Consider the following 26,187-nt stretch of genomic DNA (forward strand, 5'->3'; position numbering starts at 1 on the left):
TACCGCTGGACCCCGCGCTACTTTCCCGGAGTAGCGCATAGCAAATGGTAAGTGGGGAAAGCCCCATGGTCACCCAGTAACAGTCTCACTGCAGTCACTAGACTTGCATTCTCACAAGTAATCACCAAATTGAAAAAAGGTCCTCAGAGTAAGATCTGTGAAAAACAACAATCTGGAAACCATCTGGAACAGATAGATTCCTAATTAAACACACATATTGGCAGAGTCAGACCAGTGAATTAGCAGCTGCTAATACCAAGCATGAATGTTCCCCACAGATGTTTTTACATGAGAACTATACAACCATGTAACTCTTACCAAGAGCAACATGGAGGCCAAATGAATCGCCCAGCAATCCCATCCACATTCACTTAATTCTTCTCAGGCACATTAGAAATTTACATCTCACTTCTGGGGCTAGCCCTCTTTTTCTCTTTTCTCTTTGTTTTTTTCTCCTTAGCTGCTGATCTCAATTTTGGAGCCTGTGGAGGTTTCTTCTTGGCTCTGTTGAACTGTGACCCCTTCCTCTTGTGGGGAGATGCTGCTGCCCTGGAGCCATGTGGAGTCCTCACTGCTTGTTCCAACCCAGCAAGCTTGGCCTTGGATCCTTTGGTGGGTTGAGCCTTTGCATGTTTCTTGCCAGGCCCAGCAGACTTTGGCTTTCCTGGCTTGTGTTTAGCAGAGCCTTTGGGGGATTCAGACTTCTTAGAACTGGGGCTGCTAGAAGATGCCTGGGATGTTTCAGTGGTGTTAAGGACTGCTTTAGGAGACTTGGTTGCAAGAGGTTCATTAAGCAGTTCAAGGACGGTCTCTGAAAAGACAATGCAAAAGATCACTTGCCTATTTAAAAAAAGCCACCCGAGTTGGATCCAGAGGTTCTCTTCTGCTAACTGTACAGCCTTCCACCTATGTAATGACCCTCCATCAGTTTGACACATGCGTTTCACCAGAGCAAGGGCTCCTTGCATTGGAGGAAGGTTTCGCTGATAGAGGAACAGATCTGTCCAATACCACCCAATTTTATTTAGGACAGAGTGGTGGTGGTGAAAAGTGTCACTGAGTCCTAGCCAATTTATGGCAACCCCTTATGGTTTTCCAGCAACAGATGAACAGAGGTGGTTTGGTATTGCCTGCCTCCACACAGGAGGAGCATGAGGGGATTTGGAGGTCTGAAGTGGGAGGGGAGAACTCATGAAAATTTGACATCTGTGGAAATTGTCTACTGCAGCCAGCTCTAAGTCAGAAAAGAAGAGGAATGCAATGAGCTGCCAGTGGAAATCAGATAGTTTCTGTGTTAAAACCGAGTGAACCGATGAGGGTAACCCATGTGTCACATGAGAGCAACTCACGTGTGACTAAAAAGAAACTTGCACTCCACAGTCAGCACAGATAAACCCACCATTATATTATTCCTTTTCAAGCCTATACTGGAAGAAGGGTGGACTTTCTAAGGAGGCATGACATCACTTCCAGGTTTTTTCAGAACTGTCGCTGATGGCCACCACCCATGTCCCCATTCCCATTCTTCTGTTCTTTGTGGGACCACAGGTGTGCCTGGGCCCCTGCTATAAATGTGCACAAGATGTAGAGACATTTGATGCTTAGGGTCCTGTTCCCTCCTGCAACCAGTTTACTAAAACCTACACCAGACAGAAATGTTTTACAACCTAGCTGACCTGGCCTGGTCTTTGGACCTCAAGGTTAAGGGGAGATACAGGGCATTTGATAAAACTTCACTTTTTTCTGCATGGGATGTTTGTGCTATTTGCCCCAAGGCTTTAAGACAGAGTAAGCAATAAATCTAGATACATAAATAAACACAGTCCTTTTGGTTTTAAAGGTCCATGTATATTTCAGAAGATCCTTCCATTCAGTGTTAATTAAATATTGCCCCACATAAGGGGGGGGGAGCCTTTAATTACTTACTTGCAAGTGGAGTAAATGGGATTCGCTTACTCTTTGCTTTCACTAGAACAGGCTTGTGTTTGCATTTTCCTGGTGGAGCTCTCCTAGAAAACAGAATTAGTCATGTGAACGACATGTGCATGAGAGAGGGTGAAGAGTTTGTTGCCAGAGGGAGTGAACTGCATCACTGTCCTTCACATATCAAAAGCCTGCAGAAGAAATTGTGGGAAAGAGTGTTCACCACTATATATTTTCAGAGCTATATATTGTTCAAAGCCTTGCTTTAGTTTCTTCCTTGAATCAGAACTGAATTTTAGTACGCAAGTTAAGAATTCCAGGAATGAAATACGCATGTTTATCCATGACTTTGCTGTTAGGTGGAACCATAATATGATCGAGGAGCAAAGCTGAAAAGGCAATGATGACCTGTGTGTGCTTCTGAGACCTGATAATGATCTGGTTCTAACTGTTTTGGGACAAAAACATCTTGTGGTCATGTTGAGCTGAAGCTCTTGTGGCACTGGCTGACCACAAGTACCAGGCATTTGGTGCATAAGCCCCCAAATGAAGTGAAAGGGGAGTCTGCTTTACTGTACATCCTGGAGTCCACAGGAACTATTATATAAAATAATATTAAATAACAGTATTTATTTGTTTGCTTGCTTGATGTTAAGACCTAGCCAACTTATGGTGACCTCATAGGGTTTTCAAGGCAAGAGACATTCAGAGGTGGTTGGCCAATGCCTGCCTTTGCATCGCAATCTTAATATTCCATGCACCACTCTACAAATTTAAAAACAGACAGCTTTCCTGAAGTTCATGTCCAGCTGGGAGAAGAGTGGCAGAGCCAGTCTGCAATTGGCTGGCAGGCACAGCAGTCATTGCAGTTGTAAAACACAGGTCACAAGCCCACAGCTTGGGGAGGGTATGCTCTGTGAGCTTTTATATGATATTTAAGGTTTGCTCATATTATAGGGAATTCTCTCTGTATTTGTCCTCAATGAAAGTTGACTGGCAGAGGACTTGGGGAATCCACAGCATGGAAAACAGAGAAAAAAATGGATCTCTGTACTTATTTTTAGTTTGTATTTATTTTAAACTTGAGGCCACTCATCAAATGCAGCTGAAGCCTGGGAACACGATGAACATAAACATGGAAGGTGTTGAAGGACATTAAAGAGGCAGAGCTTCCAAGGAATGGACGGGCATATAAAGAACGAATAGGCTTTTCTGCTTCTCCCTTCAACAAAGGATAAGCCAGCACATTCATGTAGAAAATTTTACAAAATACTTTAGAAGTTGCTTTAGAAATTTCAGCAATTGAAAAGTGATTAATTTACATTAATGAAAGGGAAAAAACCTTACGCAAATAAATAAGGAAACACTGCCCCCACCCCAAGTCTCAGAGAAATAGTAGCATCCCTAGGACTATGCCAGAAACCCAGGCGAAATCTGTATCCCAGTTCCTTGAATGCCTTCTCTCAGGTGGCTGTGGCTCAGGGGTAGAACATCTGCTTTGCATGCAGAAGATCCCATGTTCAAACTCTGCTGTCTCCTGTTAAAAGGTAAGCAGATGCTGCCTGATTTCCTTGAAACCTCAGACAGCCAGTGCCAGTCAGAGAAGCTCACCTAGCAAATTTACCTGCTGAACAAAGCTTCGGGGGGGGGGGGGGGGCCTTGGCAAGATGCGGTCCAGTGGCCCCTCCTAGGCATGGTCGTAACCCAAATCATAGCTGCTCCTAAATGCCATGGCTTTTCACTCACCTGGCTGAGTGAACAAACAATGGCTGGTCTGCAGCCGCTAGAACAGGGGTAGGGAACCTGTGGCTCTCCAGATGTTCAGGAACTACAATTCCCATCAGCCCCTACCAGGATGGCCAATTGGCCATGCTGACAGAGGCTGATTAAGGGGTGCTAGTTCCCTGCGAAACATCTGGAAAACCTGGGTCCCTACCAGCTAAGCAGCAGCCACTGCTATCTGACCCACCCTCTCCCTCTGGTAAGCAGCTGCAGTTCTTAGCAGGTATCACTGTTCGCTTGGAATGAACAGTGGCCAGTGTGAGAGGAAAAGGCCCAGTCCTTCCAGGAGTGTCCAGTGCCACCATTGCTATCAAAAAGAGATCAGGTATTCTACAAGCATGGCTTCTGCACAGGCTCTCCCAAGGCCATGGAGCCTTGGCAGCTTCCCAGTGATTTCCCACCTCTCTCCTCAATGCTCCCCCTGACTCAGGAATTATTGAGACTGCTGAAACATTAACTCAGGCAAAGAGACCAAAGAGATTCACACATTCCAAAAGCATTGCTTACACAGCTGATCTCTATCCACTAGGGTTGACAACCTCCAGATGGGGCCTGGAGAACTCCTGGAATTACAATTGATCTCTAGAGGTTAGTTCCCCTGGAGAAATGGCATTGTTCCCAGCTGAGGTCTTTCCCCTCCCCAAACCCCAACTTCCCCAGACTTCACCCCAAAAGTCTCAAGGTATTTTCCAACCTACAGTTGGCAACCCTACCATCCACACAAGCAGCAAACAATAACAATTTCCAGGTCACACTGTCTGTGGAAATGGTACAGCACAGAATGCCAGCAGAACAAGCTACTTTGTCAAGGACATTCAGTCCAGTCATCATTGCTGCATGGTATCATTTCCTGTACCTAGGGTTCCCGTACCTTTGGCCACTGGAGGAAGACTTTTTTTTTTTTTTTTTTTTTTTTTTTTTTTTTCTTTTTTTTTTTTTTTTGGAGTTAGGAAGGTTGTCTGATACAGGATGAGAAATCCCTGGAGATTTGGGGGTTGAGGCTGAAGAGAACAGGAACCTCAGTGAAGTATATTGCCATTGAATCTACCATCCAAAGCATCAATTTTCTCAAAGGAACTATCTCTGAAATCCAGAGATGAGCTGTAATTCCAGTGGATCCCCTGGTCCCAATGGGAAACTGGCATCCCTTCCTGTACATCGTCCATTGCATCTGTAAAAATGTTTGACTTTTTACACTGAAGGCACAGATAATCAACAAGATGCTGAGCAAACACAAGGAACAGATGGAGTTTGAATTTCCAGCCTTAAAATGCTTGACCAAATACCTGACAATGATAAGAGAAGACTACAGCTAGCATTTTCGTTACTGATTGTACATAATGCTTTAGTGAGTTATGACTCCACAACACACATTAGGCTATTAAAAAGGCATATCAAATGGGTTGGATCTAAGATTGCCAAGTTCCTGCTGGGGACAGAGTATTTCCTGACTGTAGCAGGCCTTTCCTGCCACTACTCAGCTAGGCAGCTGGGGGAAAATGAGGGGGCCAGCATATCCATGTGCTGACTTATCCACTTCAGTGCTGCACCAGAAGACATTTTACCAAAGATTACATGACATCCCTAGCATACAATTTGTTTAAAACCCATAGTTTTTTTTACAAAGGGGTGGCTTAAGAGATGCGCGCCAGTCCCACTTTGGCAGCGACTTCTAGCCTCATTCTGGCAACTGGGGTTGAATCCTATGGGATACATTCTGCTAACAGTGGCATTTCCCCCCCACACACACACACACACACAAACTTCCTCTGACAACAGCTGTCTTCAGACTTTGCCAGGGAATCAGTGCAACAAATTCATAGGATTGAATCCAATATGTAGATAGTTATATTCCCTCTTCATCTGTATCATAAAGATGCCTTTGATCACTTTCACCTGTATCTAATTGATAACTACTGTTTTGTGGTCTAAAAATATCATACAGACATACACACACCTGGCAACCATTTTAATCATATTGTGATGCCAATGACATTAGGGAATACTTACTGAAATTAACAGCTTCTTTAAATTAAAGGCCACCATAAATTTGTTCATTGAAAAATTAAATGTGGGTTTTAGATCAAGAAATGTAGAAACATTACTTGTGACAATGGTGCTAATACAGAATTCAGTTTAAAATGTGAACTAATGAACTGAACAATCCTTGTTAAACTGACAAACCTGAAATAATATTGCATTCCATCAATTTCTCTGAACCTACAAAGCTGTTTCTCCTATTTTTAGTCTGTTATTCATCATGTAGGATTAAATGTTTTTGTTCTGCAGTGGTGATGGATAACTTGGAGAGAGTGAGAAAAAGAATGAATACAGAAGGATTTTTTTTAATTTTGCATTTTATAGCTATAAGGGCCACTGGCTGTCTCTGTTGCAGCTTTAAAGAGTACACATTGTTCAGTTACAGCTTTGAAACAAGACAGAGCTGTAGGGTGGGGGCTAGAGGTGGGGGCTAGAGGTCTCCCAGAACTACAACTAATATTCAGACTAAAGTGATCAATTTCCATGGAGAAAGTGGCAGTTTGTGAGGGTGGACTTTATGGTAGAAGGACCCTCCCTCCCTTCCCCATACCCTTCCCTCCACAGGTTCTACCCAAACCTCCAGAAAATTTCCCAAACCAAGTTGGCACACTGCTCCCACTGATTGAAATTGATTCAGTTTAATGTAAATTGATTCCTCACTTCATTTTAGCTGGTTTGTGGATTACCTAGTTTGTCAGCCAGGAGCTCTATTCCATTCTGACCTACCCACACCCCAAGTGCAAAGAAGAAGAAAAAAATGAAAACCACTTTGGATCCCAATTGGTGAGGTATAAATAAAATAAACAGGTGAATGTGTAAAAAAAATCAGAGAAATCAGCAGAGCAAGAAAATACATGCATTGTTTAAAGAAGCCTACCTTGCAGGATCAACAAATTTGTAGAGTGAGCCATGAGGTGCATAGGCACTGGGATAGGAGGTGGCCAGAAAATAAAGTTCACCTGGAATAAACCGAAAGAGCAGCAAATGAATGGTTTCAGATAACTGCACCAAGTGAATAAGCATTTGCTGCATTATCATTATTACTTAATAATAATAATAATAATAATAATAATAATAATAATAATAATAATAATAATAATAATAATAATAAGCATTTATTATCATTGTGCACGCACAACGAAAATTACAAGCATTCCCTGATGCACACTATTTCACACCTCACACTCCATCCTCACATTCCCCTTCCTCCAACCACCACTACGCAGCCCCAACCACATCAGCACGAAACCATGGAGTTCAGCATAGCCACAGCTCTAGAATAGAAACTGTCTCTGAGCCTATTTGTCCTTGATTTTATAATCCTATATCGTCTGCCAGATGGTAACATTTCAAAAAGAGAGTATGCCGGATGAGACTGGTCCTTCAGAATATTAAACTGGGCCTTTACAATCTGCGACCCCCATCAAGCGAGATGCAGCCTATCTGCTGCATCATGTGGTCTGCAGAGGGTGCCAGGCAAACTCCCCATTCTTGTAACACCAGGCAGGCAGTGAAAAGTTATGATGGACCAACTTATGCAAGCTGTATTTAGCTTGGCTGGAGGGGAGCTGAGGAAGCCTGGTGTGACCTCTTACTAAAGCCTCCTATTTTGTGTTTCTCATTCAAAGAAACTTCCTACCACAGTGCCCCTCACTACCACAGACAAGCACGTAGGTAAGGGGGGGTTCTCGGGTTCAACCCCCCCCATTCATGTCCGAAGCTCCGCCCACCCGTTTGTGGGTTTTTAAAGCATTTTTTACTGTTTTTTTGTTTTTGGCCTGCAGGGGGCGCATTGCTTAGGCTAGCAGCACCAAACTTTCAGGGATTGTTTGGGGGAATCTCCTGATGATATTACCCAGGTTTTGTGAAGTTTGGTCCAGGGGGTCCAAAGCTATGGACTCCCAAAGGGGGTGCCCCATCCTCCATTGTTTCCAATGGGAGCTAATAGAAGATGGGGGCTACACCTTTGAGGGCCCATAACTTTGGACACTCTGGACTAAATTTCACCAAACCTGGCAGGTATCATCAGGAGAGTCTCTTACTGATACAACCCAGGTTTTGTGAAGTTTGGTCCAAGAGGTCCAAAGCTATGGACTTCCAAAGGGGGTGCCCCATCCCCCATTGTTTCCAATGGGAGGTAATAGGAGATGGGGCTACACCTTTGAGGGTCCATAACTCTGGCCCCCTGAACCAAACTTCACCAAACCTGGGTGGTATCATTAGGAGAGTCTTTTAAAGATACCCTACAAGTTTGGTGCTGCTAGTTTAACCATTGCACCTCTGACAGCAGGCACCCCCCAAATTTCCCCAGATTCTCCTTTTTAATCCACCCCTTTCAGCATGGATTTAAAAGGAGAATATAAGGTCCTCAGTTTAGAAGAAGAGTTGGGATTTATATCCTCCTTTTCTCTCCTGTAGGGAGACTCCAAAGGGCTTGCAATCTCCTTGACCTTCCCCACTCACAACAGAAGCACCCTGTGAGGGTGGGTGGAGGCTGAAAGAGCTCAAAGAAGCTGTGACCCTTAAAGCTCAAGGTCACCCAGCTGGCCTGTGAATTCCCCAGATAAAGCCTCCACAGCTCAAGTGGCCAGAGCAGGGGAATCAAACCCGGTTCCCTCCAGATTAGAGATGCACCTGCTCTCTTAACCACTACGCCCTACATTGTTAGAAAGTGATGCTGTTTCAGGGTGGGGGATAATCCACCCCCAAACAGCATCACTTTCAATGTTGTTTAACTAGGGACCCCAGATTCTCCCTTTAAGGTGGATTTAAAAGGAGAATTTAGGCTCTCTAGTTTAAACACCATTGAAAGTGATGCTGTTTGGGGGTGGATTGCAGCATCATAGCGGCTGCCCGGGGAGGGTGTAAAACTCAGATTTTGCACTGGGCTCCATTTTCCCTCTATGCCTCTGCCCAGAGGGGAAGGCAGAAGGAACTGCCAGGTGACGGCTGGGAGTCCAGCTGGTTGGGGGCAGGGGAGGGCAGGGGCGGGGGAGTCTTCCATCCCCAGGCTTGGAGCTGCTTTTTTATGAGGCGTTGATTAGGCCGAGCGCGGGGCTTAAGGAGGCAGTGTAGCCATGCCACTAGAAGTGCGATGGGGGTGGGCCCCCCCCGACCCCCCCCCCATAAAAAATCTATACCTACGTCCCTGACTACAGACCTCCTTTCCTGCACATGCATTTGTTCAGTTTTCATACTGTTGTTTCTAGAGTGTGCCCACTGCGCTACTCAAGCATTTAGAAAAGGGAGCTGCTCACTTATTTTGGAGGGGCACACATTACCCTCTATGAAAGCAGAGCTGGGAAGTAGGCAAATCAGCACAGTAGAAATTTTTCCTAGTCTCTACTACTGTGAACGGTGTTCTGTATTTACCAAAAGCTGCATCATTCTCTCTATTTTAACTACTCCCACCCGGTGAAAGGGAATTCCTTTTCCTCAAGAAGCCAAAACAATAACATGCATTACCTGCTTCATCCTCTGCAAAAGAGATGATAAATTTACTATAAGATCTGATCAGCCCTGGGAAAGCACAAGCTTTAGTGCTACCAATGCAAATATCTTGCTTCTTCCATTTATTTCCTTTCTCATCTTCTTGCAAAGCCATAAGGTGACTGGGTGAAAAATAAAACCTTATGTTTAATGATTCCATATTTCTACTGTAGCATAGAACATTTATACTTAATTGCTGCATAGCTAGCTAGATCCCTGGCTTTTAACTGAGGCTATTTTTTTGTTTAGCAGAAACGGTCTTCAAGCAGAACAGATATTTATTTATTTATTTTGAGATTTATTAACCAGGACGATGTACAAATAGAATTGCATTACATAAAAACTGTTTCGACATAAACGACCCATAGTTTAAAAGACAAAAACAGTACCCAATATAATAAGGTAAAATAATCCCTAAAATCAGCAATTAATTGAACCGAACTACACTAAAAGCTATGAAAACCAAGCGGGAAAAGTAAAACCCACCAATGGGCTAAGATGTCACATAGCCCCAGGGGAAATTGGTGGTCAAAGGTCAGCCTCAACAGTATACCTGTTTCCCCGAAAATAAGACCTATCCCGAAAATAAGCCCTAGCATGATTTTTTTTTTTTTGGAGGATGCTTGAAATATAAGCCCTACTCCAAAAATAAGTCCTAGTTACAGATTCCCCGGCGCAGCTGATTTGGTCACGTGGGGGGTGCAAAATCATGGAAAAAAATAAGACATCCCCTGAAAATAAGCTCTAATGCATCTTTTGGAGCAAAAATTAATATAAGACCCTGTCTTATTTTCGGGGAAACACGGTAGTTGTTTTGCTATTTGCTACTACTAGGAGCTGTCTGGGCCCTGCACCATTATACTGCCGCTTAACCATATTTTATCCTCCTCTGTCAGCATGATTTTCCCTTTAGGAATTACATTCTTTCTCCTGATCTAGATAACCTAGGTCAGTCTCATCAGATCTCGGAACCTAAGCAGAATAGGCCCTGGTCAGAATTTGAATGGAAGACCACTAAGGATTACCAAAGTTGCTATGCAGAACCAGGCAATGGCAAATTAGCTCAATTTCTTTTACCTTAAGTCACCATAAATCAGCTATAAATTGATGGCAAAAAGTACACTCATTAACTAATCTGCTGGGACCCATCATCCTATGTTCTCTATGGTGAGATCCATTCAGTTCTTACTTATCTTTTGTGACCATTAGGAAAAGATGGGCCATGGAGGTGTATCTCTAGGCATAATGGGATGTTATTCAACTCCATGTGTTCAACTGCCCATTTCCATATACCAAGCCTCTATTAAAGGGATAGGATACATTTCTCCAGGCCTGTAACCTTAGACATACTCCTTTGTTGTCTGATAATTGCCTTCTGCACCATGTTGAACCACAATCTTAAAAAGCTTTAAAGATGCTCATTCAACATGCTCCAAATGATCACAATACTAACCCTGAAGCTATGTTTAAAGTTTATGCATGCTGGACTTACTATTCAGTAGAAACTAGTTTTTTTCTTACCCATTCATAAAGTCTCCAAAGATGTAAAGACCATTCAGGTTTGGAGACTCACATCCTCTGTAAACATATCCCCCAGTGACTGATTTTCCCACAGAATGGTCATAGGCAAATATCGGAAGTATGTCATCTGTTATAACAGGGGGGGAAACCTTCAGTGAGCAGACTATCACAGCAGGAGGTCCTATAAACTGACTGCTAGATTTGAAAACAAATAGGGCATCTCAGTAGAATCAGGACAGCTTGTACCTATTCCACATAGGGTGAGAAAGTAGCCCTGAAACCATAATGGTGGAAGCCCTGCCATGAAGTGAAATCATATTTTAAGGAGCTTTCAACTGATTTATTTCCACATTTGCAGTGGATTTAAAAACAAGATATAAAGACTCTTTAAGATACATGTGGTCACTGCATGATTCAAGAAGAGATGGGTTCAGAGAAGGCCAAACCCACACCTCGTTTATTTACTCAAAAAGTAAAAGGAGGATTCAAGTTGTTATGTTCTCCTTCAGCTTTCAGATTCTAAATCAGCTTGATGAAGAAGAGCACAACTACTGGATCAAGAAAAAAACCCAGAATGACTCTGTCCTAAGCTCGTCTTCTTGTGCTGATTATTGAGGGGGCAGTCATCATTCCTGATAGGCAGAAAATTCAATGTCTATCTTGTCAGTCTTACCCAGCATTGTCAGGTCTCCCTTTCACTGGCAACCCCCTTTTCTCACCACTGAAGAATGTGGCAGGAGACAGAAAAATGCCATCAGGAGGACAGAGGCATGACATCACTTCCAGGTTTTGCCATAGAGTTTCCAACAATCGACAGTGCTCTCCCCACATATCCCCCCTCCCTGGCTCTCCAGACATACCCAATCTTCAAAACACTTGGAATTTAACTAGGAATCTTTATTAGATCCAAATACTGATATCATTCAAATGTCATAATTTGTCATCAGCTTATTGACTGACTGAAAAAAACTGATCGTACTTGTAAGCCATCTTGAGTTCCAGTGAGAAAGAGAAATGAAAATCAGTAAATCAACAGCATCTTTTGGTTTTGACTTCTAACCCTTTATATCATTACCATATTTCTCTAATCCAAATCATCCCCCAAAAGGTCTTCCCTGTGATACAAATGTACATCTCCCCTCCTGGATGAGCAGTTAGTCCCAGAAGATCATAGTCCTTAGCAAGTATTGATACTTCCTATCTTACATACCTGAACATGTTATGTTAATATTCTGTTAACCAAATACTGTTAGAAATAGGAAGCCTTTCCATGAATGTGCTGTAAGCAACTCTTTTCTTACCTAAAGAGGAATTGTGACAGAGCTTTGTATCATAGCACTCAAATCCTTCTTTAGCTCTCCAGCCATAGTTCCCGCCTTTAACAATGATGTCCACTTCTTCAAACTTGTTCTGCCCAACATCACCACAGAATATCCTTCCCCTTGCTTTGTGAGTAACCAGATGACCTCTATCCACAGAACACCGCCACATGTTCCTCACCCCATAGGCATAGACTTCTGGGAGAGCTTTGGGGTCAGAAGCAAATGGGTTGTCAAGAGGGATGCGGTAAGGCTTCCCATTGGAACCTCTTCCATCCACATCTATCCGCAAAACTTTTCCTAAGAAACTACTCCTGAGAGGAAATCAAGACATAAATCAATCATAAACGAAATAGAATCAGAAGATATATAAAATGTACAGTAAGTGGTAAAATAGATTCATAGATCGCAAGATAAGTTGTTTTACCCAGTGGTCTCAAGGATCTGTGGATGAAATAAAAATTCAAAAGACAGATAAGGAAAAAAAACAACCCTCCAGGTACATAATTCGATAAGAATGATATATAAGTATGGTACTCTCATATCACTAAGTAGTTAGTATCTCTCCTAGTTATCATGAAGCTCCGGAAACTGATTGTCAGTAACTTTGGTTAATTTCCTTCGTTGTCTGCCTTTAAAGTTTATGATCATTCGTTTGTATTATTTCTTGATTTTGCATGACCCAGTTATGCCTAAATAAAGGTTTTTGATTTTATTTGGATGCTGTTAGTATGCACTCTTTTGTTGCATTTTTTAAATTCTGTAAGTGTTTGTGCTTATGCGTGCACAATCCCCCTTGAATTTGTATTAAGGTGTGTGGCTTGTTGTCAACCAAACCAATAAGTTTGAAGGCTTTGTAATGGTTCTTTGGAAAACCAATGCTTTCCTATAATAATCAGGAAGGAACCAAATAATGCCAATAGTCACATATCACATGAAACTGTCCTTATATTGATTCTGACCATGATCCATCAGAGTCAGTGTTTATTGTCTATTCAGACTGGCAATGGGTCTCCAGGGGCTCCTACTGCCTGGTCCTTCTTGACTGAAAATGCCAGGGATTGAACATGGGACCTTCTGCATGCAAACAGATGCTCCACTACTGAATCACAGCCCCTCCTCAGTCATTATCTGTCACTCATTTTATTTTTAAAAAACCTATTCAGCAAATATAAAAAATTTGGAGAGGTGAAGTTAAGCAATTTTTCTATTGGTCAGGATCAGGTGCCAGTACCCTTCACTTCTGTGCCAATTGTCCTGCTAGGCTACACCCTGCTTCTTAATCAGAAGCATTCAAGGAGGTTATGGTGACACTATTTTTTTAAGGGCTACTTTAGCTTCCAGTCTACTCTAGTGAGTGTGTTCATAGGTTTAACGGCAAGGTGCTAATATTATTTATGTATTCCATTGTTCATTTAAATATATCCATTCCATTTTTCTATTGAATGCTGTTTGAGGAAACTTATATAAACAATGAAAAAATTAATACATAAATCAAATATCAAACAATCTTAACTAAAAAAACCCCTCAAATAGAAATCAACAAAATAAGCAGCATTATTAAGACATCTTATTTGCTTGTTTAAAGGTAAACAGCTGCTCCTTATATCTAACAAGTGTATTTAAATACAGTGACAGGGTGATGTGCCAGTTCCCCAGCTTACTTGTTCTGAGAATTTCCAAATTTCCCAAAGGGATCCCCAGCTTTCCCTCCATCCCCTGTAAACAGGTACATGTATCCATCCACACCGAAAAGGACCTGTCCCCCATTGTGATTTGCAGCTGGCTCTTCAATTTCCAGGAGGATTCTGGAAAGAACAAGAACAGAGTTTAGAAAAGGAAGGGGAGGACAGTAGCCAGTCTGGATGAGATCCAAGGCCTTCCTAGGTTAGTAAAACATACTGCATGTTCAGGGATCATAAGAAACATCTTTGGAACAATTTGCTGGATGTTTCCACATTATTTAAGTTTTTGTAGACTAAGTAAGAAGGAGCTTGGCATTCCTTCACTGCATCACCATTTACAATAATATAATTGGTCCTTCAATTTGCTCTTTCAGGAGATTAGCTGTTCCAGGACATTGTGTCTACCAGCATGTTTACAACAGTATCTTGGAGTGACCCCTCTGAACACTGATTTGGGTTGGTATACAGGTCTTCTGTGGGTGTGCTATTGGGTCTTAAATCATATCCAATGTTAGAAGAACCAGAGCAAAGATCACTACAATTGCTGGAGCTATCGAGGAGCCTTGTTCTCTTATATTTTAATGCCTGTCTTTCTGTCTTCAAACTATTTATTTGTGTTTTTAATTCAAGGTGTAGATTTTAACTTTTAAATATTCTTTAGGTTTTGTGACACAAATGCTTGAAGTAACACCTGGCTCTGTCTAAGCCCACTTGCCAGCTCAGCAGCTCCTCTTTCTAGGCAGGTTCAGTCAAAGAAGGCAAGCCTTCTCGGGGTTGCCCTACAGAGGTCCCTGGTTGGGCAGAGTTCCATGTATGGAGTTTCATGTTTCCCAGGTACACATGGCTCTGATTCAGTTTGGGCCTTGTGGTCATAAGATGAGGGAGCACCTGAAAGGGCCCTGTGGCGACACTGCTTGCCCTATTTGGGGAAGCATCAATAAATGCAGAGCCACTAACAGGATTATTGTATGTCGAAAAAATGGTACAGGAGGAAGGTTTAAACCCTGTCTCCTTGAATGCCATGATCCCCATTTAAAGTGGACCCAAATGCACCTGAAAGCTTGAGATGCCAGAAAGTATCTCTTGACTCAACCCGTGGAACATCCCCAAGTAAATATAATGCATAGTCAGGCCCTCAGTTGTTGTTCTTGTTTTGTGGAACAATTCAGGTGAACATGCTTAGAGCCCTCTCCTTGATTACTTTTCACAAACAGGCTGCAGTGGATCCAAGCCCTTGCTTGTTCAAGGTCATTTTTGTTGCACTGTGTTTCTACTAGTGTTATACCATGTTCTGAATTGTTTATGTCATCTTTAATATTATGTTTTCTTCAGATACAGCTCCATTGCCAATTTCTGAAATTCCTAGTCTTACTACATTGCTTATTAGGCAGCTTGTCCTATTAATTGCATTGGTTTACACTGTGTAATTTGCCTGGAATCTCAGTGAGAAAGGCAGAATATAAATAACATACATACATTTGACTCTAAGGGCAGATGTTAAAGGCTCAGTTCTGTGGCCCAGGACAGGTCAGCAGTGTTTGACCTTAGTTCCTTCTCTGAAGTTTTATCCTTGCAAAGCAGTAGCAAATGTTCTTTGTGTGTGTGTGCGTGCGCGCGCGCGCACACATGCATGTACGTCATCAAGTCATAGCTGACTTATGGCAACTCAAGGTAAGAGACGTTCAGAGGTGGTTTACCATTGACTGCCTCTGCATGGGCAGAGAGAGTTCTGAGAGAACTGGGACTGGCCCAAGATCACTCAAAAGGTTTCATGTGGAAAAGTGGGGAATTGAGCTCAGTTCTCCAAATTAGAGTCCACTGCTCTTAACCACCACACTATGCTGGCTCCTTTCTTTCATATAAATGTGCAATTACTATGCAAATGTGCTTTAAAAATACAGATCACAGAATATAGTGTTTCTTGAAACCTAAGTAGAATGTGTTCATTTTTGAGAGTATATATTACTATTTTTCAACCTAACATGTCTCATAGGGTTAAGAAAAAAATGAGAGAAACCTTTGGTTGCTACTAAGAATTTACATTCCATACTGTATTTTTAAAAAGAACACATATTTTACCTTTCTGAATTTGGATCAGCCTTGTTGACATCTGATTGAGAGACTGATAGTTCACTGATTCGGATTTTCTCCACTTTTTTCTTGCCTAAGCAGGAGTAGTAAATGTAAAATTTCCCATTGTCTTTGTACTTTGGGTGGAAGGCCATGCCAAGGAAACCTCTCTCATCTCCTATCCAGGGGGTAGCCAGGACCAGTTTCTTAATATCCAGAAATGGTTCTTCCAGTCGACTCCCATCTGGAAGATAGACCCAAACAGTGCCCACTTGTTCAGCCACAAACATACGATGGGTGTTGTCATTAGCATGGACCATCAGGACTGGATTCCTTAGACCATTTGCCACTTCCCTAAGACACAGCTGGAGGCAGCCTTCCTTGTTCTCTACCACAGAGCCCAGGTTACGATTAAGGTCTGTGTTTTTCAGCACATTGGGGAAACAATAGTCTTGATCCTGGATGTTCAGGAGATTGCAGAAGTGGGTCTTGTTCTTCTCACAACATTCTTGGATGTGTTTGTCATCAGTCAGCAAAGTGATTGCAGAATGACAGTATAAATGGAACTTGGAACAGTAATCAAAACAAAGGCCAGGGAGGTTCCGAAGTGGTGTCTGAGGGTTCTCTGCATCGTACAGATGTGCTGCATAGGGTGAGCATTCCTGCCAAGGAGAAAAGAATTCTGTCAGTTTTGACAGAACTGTACCCCTGAAATTGATTATGTGCTTATATCTACACTTCTGAAATATCTGACCAACCTGTGAATTTATAAATTCATTGTTACACATTTCAAATGTCCAGTGCTCCATGCCCTATAAGAATCTGGCCATCTCTTTAACTCCCCACTGCTCATGTAACATTCAAAGTGAAAGAATGCATGAAATACACTAACAGGGATTAAAGAAAATGAATAGTGATAGTTAAAGTGTAAGCAGAGTTAATTTTAAATGGGTTGCTTTGAAAATATCATCTGCACACAAGCAAGTCAGCAGTGGGACTTATGTACAGTAGAATAATATACAAACTCGCCCCCTTCAAAATGCTCTGCAGCTCAGAATTCTACCCAAGTCAAAATATGTTGCCAAGCTCCTTATCCTATACTGCAAGTCAATTCCTCAGCTGGAAGAAATGCTAGAATACTGACTTATATGAGGTGCATGATACTGTATCCTAGAAGGTATTGAGAGAAAGGCATGTGTGTGAATGCTGACAATAGGGTTGTCATTTTTTTCCTAGCAGGGCTCCTGTGCCTTGAACCATTCCATGATAATGGCACCAACTCAACAAAAGGAAACCTTTCTTCATGGATAAGAAAGGGATGGGAGAAGAATGTGTCACCTGTTGAACTTCTGCTATTGGTCGAATCCCCACTACCATCTTAGCCAGGTTTCAGAACACAAACTAAGCAGGTTTGAGGGACGACCTCCCCACTGCTTGCACGGCAGATTCTGTTTCTGGCGCTTGTTCTCCCTGTTAATCTGCGTTCCGGCAGGACCTGGTTGCAAGTGGCATATACCCTGTTAACATGGTTCAGAGCTGATCCAAGGGGAGGGATGAGGGTTGAAACCCTGACTCGTTTCCCGCCGGGCAACCAATCAGCGCTGCGATGCGCGCGCAGCCTTTCCTTGGTTTCGTTTCCGCTTTTGCGATCGGCCAGCAGAAGAGGATGCAAACATTAAACAGTCAAAAGTGTAACTTTGAATCATTAATGGTTTACACAGGTAATGATTAACTGTTTGCACAGTTAAACAGTTAAACGTTAAACTTTTACACGCTGTTTTTTTTATCACGCCCCTACAATGTATGTTTCCGCAGTGGGAAAAGGTCCCGCCCCATCACGGCACGCCAGCCAATCAGGGGAGACTGGCGAAGCGAGCTCGCCTGGTAGTGGGGATTGCTAAGAGTTCTGCAACCGGATGTGTCTGCTGTGTGCTCGCTGTGGTGGGGAGGGAGAAACTCCGATGAAGAGGACACGGTTTCACAATGAACAGGTTTGGATCTGCGTGCAAATTTCAAGTGGGGATTCGACCATTGAGAAACTATTAAAAGCCAAGGAACTTGCCAGCAAAAAGCTCTGTCCTTTTAGTGGGGCTTAACGGGGATCTTAGCCATCTCTATGCTATGAAGTGTTTTGGCTGACCATTTCCACAAATTAAACTTCTGCTAAAGGGACATTCTTCTCCAGGCCTATTGGTAAGGTTGTTAGCTCTGGTTTGGTAATATCCTGGAGATTTTTTTTGGGGGGGGTAGAGCTTGGGGAGGGATATGGTGATGGGAAAGGAGGGAAGGGACCTCCTTCCGAAGCTGCAATTTTCTCCAGGGGAACTGATCTCTGAAACCTGGAGATCAGTTGTAATTCCAGGAGATCTCCAGCCACCATCTGGAGGCGAAGCCCTGTCTGTTGGCACCAATTAATATGTGATGAAGATGCAACTTCAATTATATAGTCACAGTGTGAAATCCTCAGACATCAGTTGAAGTCGGCCCGCAGGGGTCGCAAGGAGGAGGCGAGACGCAGTGATATCATCCGGTGGAGAGAGCCAGCAGCAGGAAGCGCAGTCCTTGGATCCGGCAACTCTGATCCGTGGGCCTGGCAACTCTGCCGTGTGCTAGTCCCTGGCACCTTTTATTAGGGTTTTAGTGGGGGCATGTAGAGGAGGTGGATAGGCGGATAAGCGGGAGAGCGGGAGAGCATCATGTGATGCATGATCTCATGGGGTGGCTACGTGCAGGAGGAAGCGTCCGTGTCTGGGTCTAATCCATACCTGGGGGCAAGAGCCCCTTTGTCCCTTTGTCTGGGACACCTGGTGACCGTGAGTCAGGTAGTTCATGACCTGTGACTCACGGGGGCCTGGGGGATGGGGGAGCGTGTGCGCCCAGAAGGGCGCAGATGGCACAGGCATTCCATGCGCTCTTTCTGCGGCTCTGCTGGGTTCGCGGGGCTCACCCCTACAATCAGTATGGCGTTTAGGGGTAGAGTTCAACAAAATGTTCCTTCTTGAAAAAAGTTATTTCCCTCCCCCACCGTTTAATTTGGGTCTACATTCTCTGTTAAAGTCCTGAATTTGTCCATGCATTGTCTGTGCTTCAAAGAATGCAAACCATGTCTGTTGTGGCTAAAAGTCTGAAGTGACGACATTCCTCAGGGCCTACATAACCTTTCTACAGCTAAGAGATCTTGCAGTAAAGGCTGTTCTGTCTATTTTTATTTCCTTCATCTGTGTGAAATTGCCACTGATTTTCTCAAATTCTAATTCACAGATGAAATATAAACTGTAATGTCATTTGCATTTGTCACATTTTCATATTCTCCTCTGTCCATTTGTCATAGCTGGTCTGAACCAGAGAATACAATAAATTCCAAACAAACCAATCAAGTATCTAAATAAATAAAAAGTGAAGTTTTTGTAATAAGCTCTTGTAAAATTAATTGATGAATTAATTATCATGATGGTGTTTACTCAACTACATTTTATGCAGGACTTTGTTCTCTGTCCTACAAACTGCACCTTCACAGAGTAGGGCTTTCCCACTTCTCCAGTTGCAGCTATCTCAACTTTTGTTTCTAGGGAGCCAACAGACCCTCAGCAACACCACTGGAGACAACATAAAGGTCTACAGTGGAAAGGAGGAACCAGCAGAAATCACTGCCTGCTTCTACAAATGGAAATACCATTTCCATCAGAAAAAGAGGCTCATATGCAATGTGTCGTTGGACACATGTGCCTCAATGTTTATCATGTGTTTGAGCAACATTTTAACATATAAACTGCCACACAGTTTTTAGCTTCTGGAACTATTTATCATTCATATACACTTTTGGTTTATAAAAAGTCACAGCTTCTTCAAACAATATATCACACAAAAGCTAATCTTTGCAGTATTTTTACAGTCTGGTATATTCAACATCATTAAGTCCTCAAAACATCATAGGAACTAATCACAGTGCTTACTCTCAACGTGTTTTCCCCTGTCAAACAGACATAGCTGAAACAGCTGGCCATGTGTCATTGTACTTCCCACTGCATAGGGACGTTTGGTCTCTCTACATAACTCCAATCTTACCAAATTTTCTAGGCAGAAAATTTCCTTCCTCCTCTCTGTTCTAACAAATTTCGTCCCTCAGCTTTTTCAAAAAGGAAGCAGCTGTTGACATCTTTTTATTAATTATATCTCTACTACTAAAATTAGTCTATTGCATGGCTCAGAAAATTTATTGTATGTATGTGTGCTGATGATTCTCTGTGTGTTAATGTTGGCAGATCTATGACTTCAACAAACAAAGTATAATTTTTTAAAAAGAACTAACTACAATGTAATTGCCCTAGCAACCCTCATTTATTCATTGTTCCTAGAATTGCATTCATTTCCCCCATTCAATTGTTTTTAAACACTCTTTTTAAGTATCTTCCGGGGTTTTTTTTTCATGTATACATTTTTATATGGAGACACATTACGAATTTTGGGCATCTGTGCCTGTAAAATTATTGTGTGTCTGTTCCCTCCCCACATACACTAGAAAATAGTTCCAGTTTGTCATCACAATCATAGCAGTGTTTCTCCTGAAAGGGGATTCATTATACACTGATAATATTTTAGGATTAAGGAAACTTAGCTGGAAGAATATTAAGTGCATTTGACTGGTGTGTGTTTTGGCTGCTTTGTGCTGGCAGATGGTGAACCACAACCTGCATGACCAACACAGCGAAACTAAAACTAAAGCCATTTCTGACCATAAATCAGTAGGACAGGCAGGAGGCCAGGAAGGATTGTGCCCTTATTGTTCTCCCTACATACTGGCACATTCCCTTAGCCAGTTGGGGCAGCCTGAACTAGAAAGGAGATGGAAGGCACAACTGAGACTGAAGGACTGCCTATTCAGAGGCAGGAATGCCAGCTGTTTGATCTGAGGCTGTTTTCAGAATGGCAGCTTTTGCAGGCTACTAAACAGGAGCACAGTCTAAACATATCCTTCATGGCATCTTGGAATCAAAACACCAAAAACCACAGGCTGATTTGGGTCTTCTGTCTGCATTTATACGTAATGTGAAGACTCAATTATCTTTTCTCAGAAATAAAAATGTTAGTAAAATCTTTCCAACAGGCAACAGATTGTGTTTCTTTACTCGATCAAGGCTTTGGTTATCACCATGATAACCTTTTCAATCTAAAAAATGTTTTACTTAGTATCACAAGTCTTGTGAGGAGGCAGGCCTAAGAGATAATTGTTTTGCCAAGGGAAGCCCAACCCAGCTGATCTGGAGACAGACAATAATTTTAAGATACTTTTTTGTTTGAGAGAGATTTTCTGGCTCATGGTTCTTTTGTCTCTCTGAGCCTTCAGGTCTGGCAGGTTTTTAACAACTGCGAAACCCTGAAAAGTCTGTGTGACTGCTGCAAAAGTGATGTGGGTGGCCTCACTAGAAGCCACATTCCCTCTGTCAACTTTCAGATTGCACAGAGGGGGAAAAAACTCTACTTTTTCCCCTCTAGCTTTAGCATCAGGTGCGAATCTGAATCTCCCACACAGTCAGAATTCTATACAGTAGTTAAGAATTATTTTGGAATTAATTACTACAGGGACATTGGTTCGAGCAGTATCAAACATTATGATGAGATATAATAGTCTAACCCAGGGGTCTGCAACCTGCGGCTCTCCGGATGTTCATTGGCCATGGTGGCAGGGGCTGATGGGAATTGTAGTCCATGAACATCTGGAGAGCTGCAGGTTGCAGACCCCTGGTCTAACCAGTAAGGATGTTTTTGAGTTGGTGGATAGATGACAGAGATTTAAAGATTCCATAATGGTTTCTCTAGTAATATAAGAATGTCATATTGGGATCTATTATGTAATGATTAATCGATATAGTTTTGGGTAGATGTCCTCTCTGTTTAATTGTTATCCATTATTTAGTATTTTTCCAATTCTATTCTGTCAAATATGCTCTGAAAATCAATTAAAATTATTTTTAAGAATTGTCATGATGATAAGGACAGAGCAAGCCTCTGCCTGCCACGGTTTAAATAAACCAGTTCCAAATGATTTCTTCAGTTGTATGTAACTTGTATGATTAAATATATTCTCCCCTATGACTTAATACATCCATAAGCTTAATACATCCTTTTGCCCTCCCCCACCCTTTTATATTAGCAAATATACAGCTTTTTGCAAAAAACAGTGTCTTGCTTAAATCTTACATTTCTCTAATACTTATAACAGTACACATAATAAAATAACTTGCCTTAATACACACATATTCCTATCAATGAGATGTGGAATTAATCAAGGAATTATGATTTTTACCCCAGCTAATTAATGCCACCTACGTCTTTATATTTATGACTTTTTATCCCATCCTGGCCCAGGTTCAAGAGTGAGGTTGAACCCAAATCTTAATTGGACATTCTAGCAACTCCACCACATTCATATATGTCAGCGTGCCTATAAAGAAAATATCACTGAAGTGTTCCCCAATAACCACAGTTGCAAAATTGTTTGTTAAGTTAACATTCATTTTGTGTTCCCCAAAAGGTCATAAAGCTCATAAGGGTACATAGTGAAGTCTACTAACGACAGCCTTACCTGACACAAGATATCTTTGATGTATCCTCCACATAAATGATGTGCCTGGGGATCAACAAAATCCATGATCTCCCAATATTTTGCTGCAACTGCATTGTCCTTTTCCTGGTCACAACAGCCAAATGTCTCATAGGCAGAACAAAACTCCAGGTGAAAGGGAGGCTGGAAAGGAGGGCCATAATCTAGGCACTGAGGGTGCCCCAGAAGGACCCCTGATTGGTATAACAACCCAAATGACAGAGAGAGGAGACAAACAGATGAACTGAAAGAAATCCTGCAGCTTTTGTTCTCATAGGAACCAGTAGAAACTTTCTTCAGTTGAGATGTCCTGAGGTAAGAATCAGAGATGTGACCACTTAGAAGGTTAATGCTATTCATCTTTTGAGCTTTGAAACGTTCCAGCAGCACCAAGCTCAGTGTTTGCTTAGGTTTGCTTACTTTCTCTCTCATGTTCATTCCCTCATTTGCTCTATTGGTGAGCTGAGAAAAAAACCCTCCAGACAGCTCTGCTTTTCCACGCCTCACACTGCAAAAGCCTTCCCCGCCCCCACTGTGTGCATTTCTCTGACCCCTTGAAAATCCCTGAGGGAGGCAGATGCCACCTGGTAACTTATGCTAAAGAATTTAAAAACAGTCTCAGAAATTATTCATAAATTGCAAATACTACAAGCATTCTTCGATTAGTGATCCATAGGTACAGAAAATTATCATGCTTCCTCATTCACAAGGCTAAGCATTCCATTAAGTCAGCAAATAGCAAGGAAGAAAGATGAATCATTTTCATCCATTACATACACACTCTAGTTAAACTCACCAGATTGTGTTCTAAAGAACTGAAGCAGGATTTTTCCCCTGACAATTCATAAGTATAATGTTGAAATACAAATAGGATGATGATGCTCAGGAGTTCATTTGTTGCCCAGTAACATGTTCCTATTGCAATAGTATACGTTTCACAATAATTTAATGTGGTTCTCTTCACAATGATATTTTAAAGTAACAGACTTCACTTTACCCACTGAAAACTGAGATAGATGACGTGGTTTGCCATAGTTTAGTTAATAAATCTGTAAAAGGTTAAATTACACCTTTACATCATAGAATTTCCTATATCTTGTTGAATTTTTTTGCCAGGTTGGACACATCACACAGTAGATGTAATCAGGATTGAGAGAGAGAGAGACAGAGAGAGAGAGAGATTAACATAGTTTTAGTGGAGGAGATGTCACAAAATAGTTTTGTTTCCCACCTTGAAAGCGTTACTTTCAACCCGAAAATCAAAACAGGTGAAAATTCAGCCCAAAGCGTTCAAATGTTAATTGCTTCCAAAAAGAATTTTCCCTCAGTTACTCTATAGTTTCTGTTGTGTTGAATCAACATTGCTAGCTATAATTTGGTTTATCAATTGATGATTATTTTTATTTGTTTATTTTGCTATGGGGCCAAGTAGCAGAAAAGCGACAACAAGTTTAGGTATTAGTTTTTCTTCCTCACATATTTTATTTAAAACCCATACATCTTGGGTTAATTTTTTTTTGCTAAACTCAAGTTTTGATCCTGGGGCTCTACAGGATCCAGGTACTTTACAGTACAATCTTATGTAGAGTTACTCCAATCAAAACCCACTGGTTTAAACTAGTTGAGAATGGATTAACTCTGCACAGGATTGCACTGTGCCAATATGGCTCTTTATCAAAACAGGGAGTTGCTAGTTTGCTGTCTGCTACACCGTAGCGCCAGTACAGCATATGAAGACATAATGATATTGCATCTGTCAGCCTAGCCAGGAATCAGAGACCAAAGGGGCCAATAGGGCTCCATTAGCTCCTATGAAGATTCTGCCTCTGACCTGGTTCCTCACATGGGGCAATTTATTGCTTGGGTACAAACTCCCTCACTCCTGTTTGACTGTCTACTTGCTTCCACATCAGCAACTTTGTACTTAAGAGAATTGCATTCATTCTTGCTTTTATTCCATACCAATTAGAAAGAAGACAGTTAAAGACCATTCTATGAGTCTACATGTTAATCATCACTTGGGCGCTTCCTAAAACAACCTCGATGGGACACCTTTTTATGAAGCAGCTGTACCAGGGAGTGTAGTTTCCCACATAATCTCAAACTGGTATCATGAATATCCATATGATGGAGAAGATCCACAATGCCAAACTTCTCTTCATGTTATGGCTACATAGCTTCTTTTTTCTGCTTCCTTCCCACCTTCCCACCCATCATTCAACCTATCTTTATCTGCCCCCCAGTCTTTAGCTTTCCCTCCTTTCCTTCCCCTCTACCTGGGAAAACTCTACCTGGGAAAACTGGCAGCCTCTACCTGGGAAAACTAAGGCCCAGTTATGCATTGCTGGCCACTAGGCTGGGCCTAGTTGTGTGGTGAGAAATCGATAAGGGGGCACTTCATTTCTCCTGTATCCCATTCCCCATGCTGTTTTCTCTTTTTCACTTCCTGGTAGCCCCCAGGTGCTCACCTTTCCCTGCTTTATTCTTGCATTCACATCCACCAACCTTTTAACTGAACTCAGTCGTCAGCTATATATTATTGCAGTATGTCCCACTTTATCTCCCCAGTGGGAACCCAGTTACTTTGGGAGTTTCCAAAACAATTGGGGGATTTGAACCTGGGGCTCCCAGATGCTTGTCTGAAACACTACACCACACTGCTTTTTTAATGGGGGGACTACTGTTGCATAGTATGGTGCAAAATGTGTGGTAGAAAGTCACTGGTGTTAGCTGGTGGGCCTAACCATGGTAAGTTCTCCCTCAAAGCAACCCTGGAAATGGCTCTGTACCCTCCGCCTGCTTTTTACTGACAGAAATCAAAGCTGGAAGCCTTTGCAATACTGTGGTTGCCTAGCAACAGCCACTGAAAGCATTTGTTTCTTAAAGATATAGGTACTGCTTCTATTATTGGGGAGTTAATTGTTTTAGGGTTGTATTGTCGAAGGCTTTCACGACTGGAATCACTGGGGTGCTGTGTTGTTTCTGGGCTGTATGGCCTTGTTCTAGCAGCATTCTCTCCTGACGTTTCGCCTGTATCTGTGGCTGGTAGAAGATGCCAGCCACAGATGCAGGCGAAACGTCAGGAGAGAATGCTTCTAGAACACGGCCATACAGCCTGGAAACCACACAGCACCCCCACTGTTTTAGGGTTGTTGTTTTGAGGGTTGCTTTTCAAAGATTTCATCTTTTTCTGCAGATTTGGTGCTTTTTTCATATTTGTAGGAAGATGTGTCTTGTCTTTCCATAGCTTCAGTCTCCAGATTAAAGTATCCATGTTGAGAATTAGGTATACTGTTGATAATTCCAAAGGAACACTTAGGAATAAACTTATCCCTTGTTACCTCCTACCTTCACTCATCCTACTGTACTCTCTCTCCTTCATATTCACCTACATAACAAGAAAACATATTTGCCCCCAATCAGTGGAGATCTTCATTTAGCAGCAGCACTGTCAATCATTCACTGTTATCCACAGAAGATTCTGTCATTTCCAAGTCTAGACATTCTCTGCATGGTGTCTCTGCAAGTGTCTGTCAAAAGTCAGATACCACATAGCACCACCATTCATGGCTCTCCTGAAATGAGAACTACCATCACAACCTTTTCACTATAGGTATTTAGTACTAGGTTTGAGGAAGGGTGACCAGAATGGATTCATTTGTAAAGTCATAGTTTTGGAATTGATTTGTCCAGAACATTAATGTTGAAGGGACATGGAGTTTCAACATGAGATTCAGTGCAGAGGAGATGTTTTGTA

At 42.1% G+C, this 26,187-nt stretch overlaps 1 protein-coding gene across 1 annotated transcript; it reads right to left on the reverse strand.

Moving 5' to 3' along the window:
* On the reverse strand, window positions 1–22,883 carry HHIPL2 (HHIP like 2). The gene is made up of 9 exons (XM_048501183.1): window positions 22,413–22,883; window positions 15,839–16,491; window positions 13,739–13,882; window positions 12,057–12,388; window positions 10,756–10,882; window positions 9,211–9,356; window positions 6,623–6,704; window positions 1,927–2,009; window positions 1–811 (listed from the first exon to the last, which is right to left on the reverse strand). The coding sequence occupies exons 1-9, from the start codon at window positions 22,866–22,868 to the stop codon at window positions 399–401; spliced, it is 2,436 nt and encodes an 811-aa protein (XP_048357140.1). The 5' UTR covers window positions 22,869–22,883; the 3' UTR covers window positions 1–398.
* Window positions 22,884–26,187: the final 3,304 nt, after the last annotated feature.

This window comes from Sphaerodactylus townsendi, linkage group LG01 (genome assembly GCF_021028975.2).
Source record: "Sphaerodactylus townsendi isolate TG3544 linkage group LG01, MPM_Stown_v2.3, whole genome shotgun sequence".
Classification (NCBI taxonomy): domain Eukaryota; kingdom Metazoa; phylum Chordata; class Lepidosauria; order Squamata; family Sphaerodactylidae; genus Sphaerodactylus; species Sphaerodactylus townsendi.

Excerpts from the sequence above, each read along its gene's own strand:
- HHIPL2 (XM_048501183.1), bottom strand. The coding sequence starts at position 22,868 with ATGAACATGAGAGAGAAAGTAAGCAAACCTAAGCAAACACTGAGCTTG. Across the intron at positions 6,705-9,210 it reads TTTTGCAGAGGATGAAGCAG|GTGAACTTTATTTTCTGGCC; the intron begins GTAATGCATGTT and ends GGTTTATTCCAG. Across the intron at positions 2,010-6,622 it reads AAATTTGTTGATCCTGCAAG|GAGAGCTCCACCAGGAAAAT; the intron begins GTAGGCTTCTTT and ends TCTGTTTTCTAG.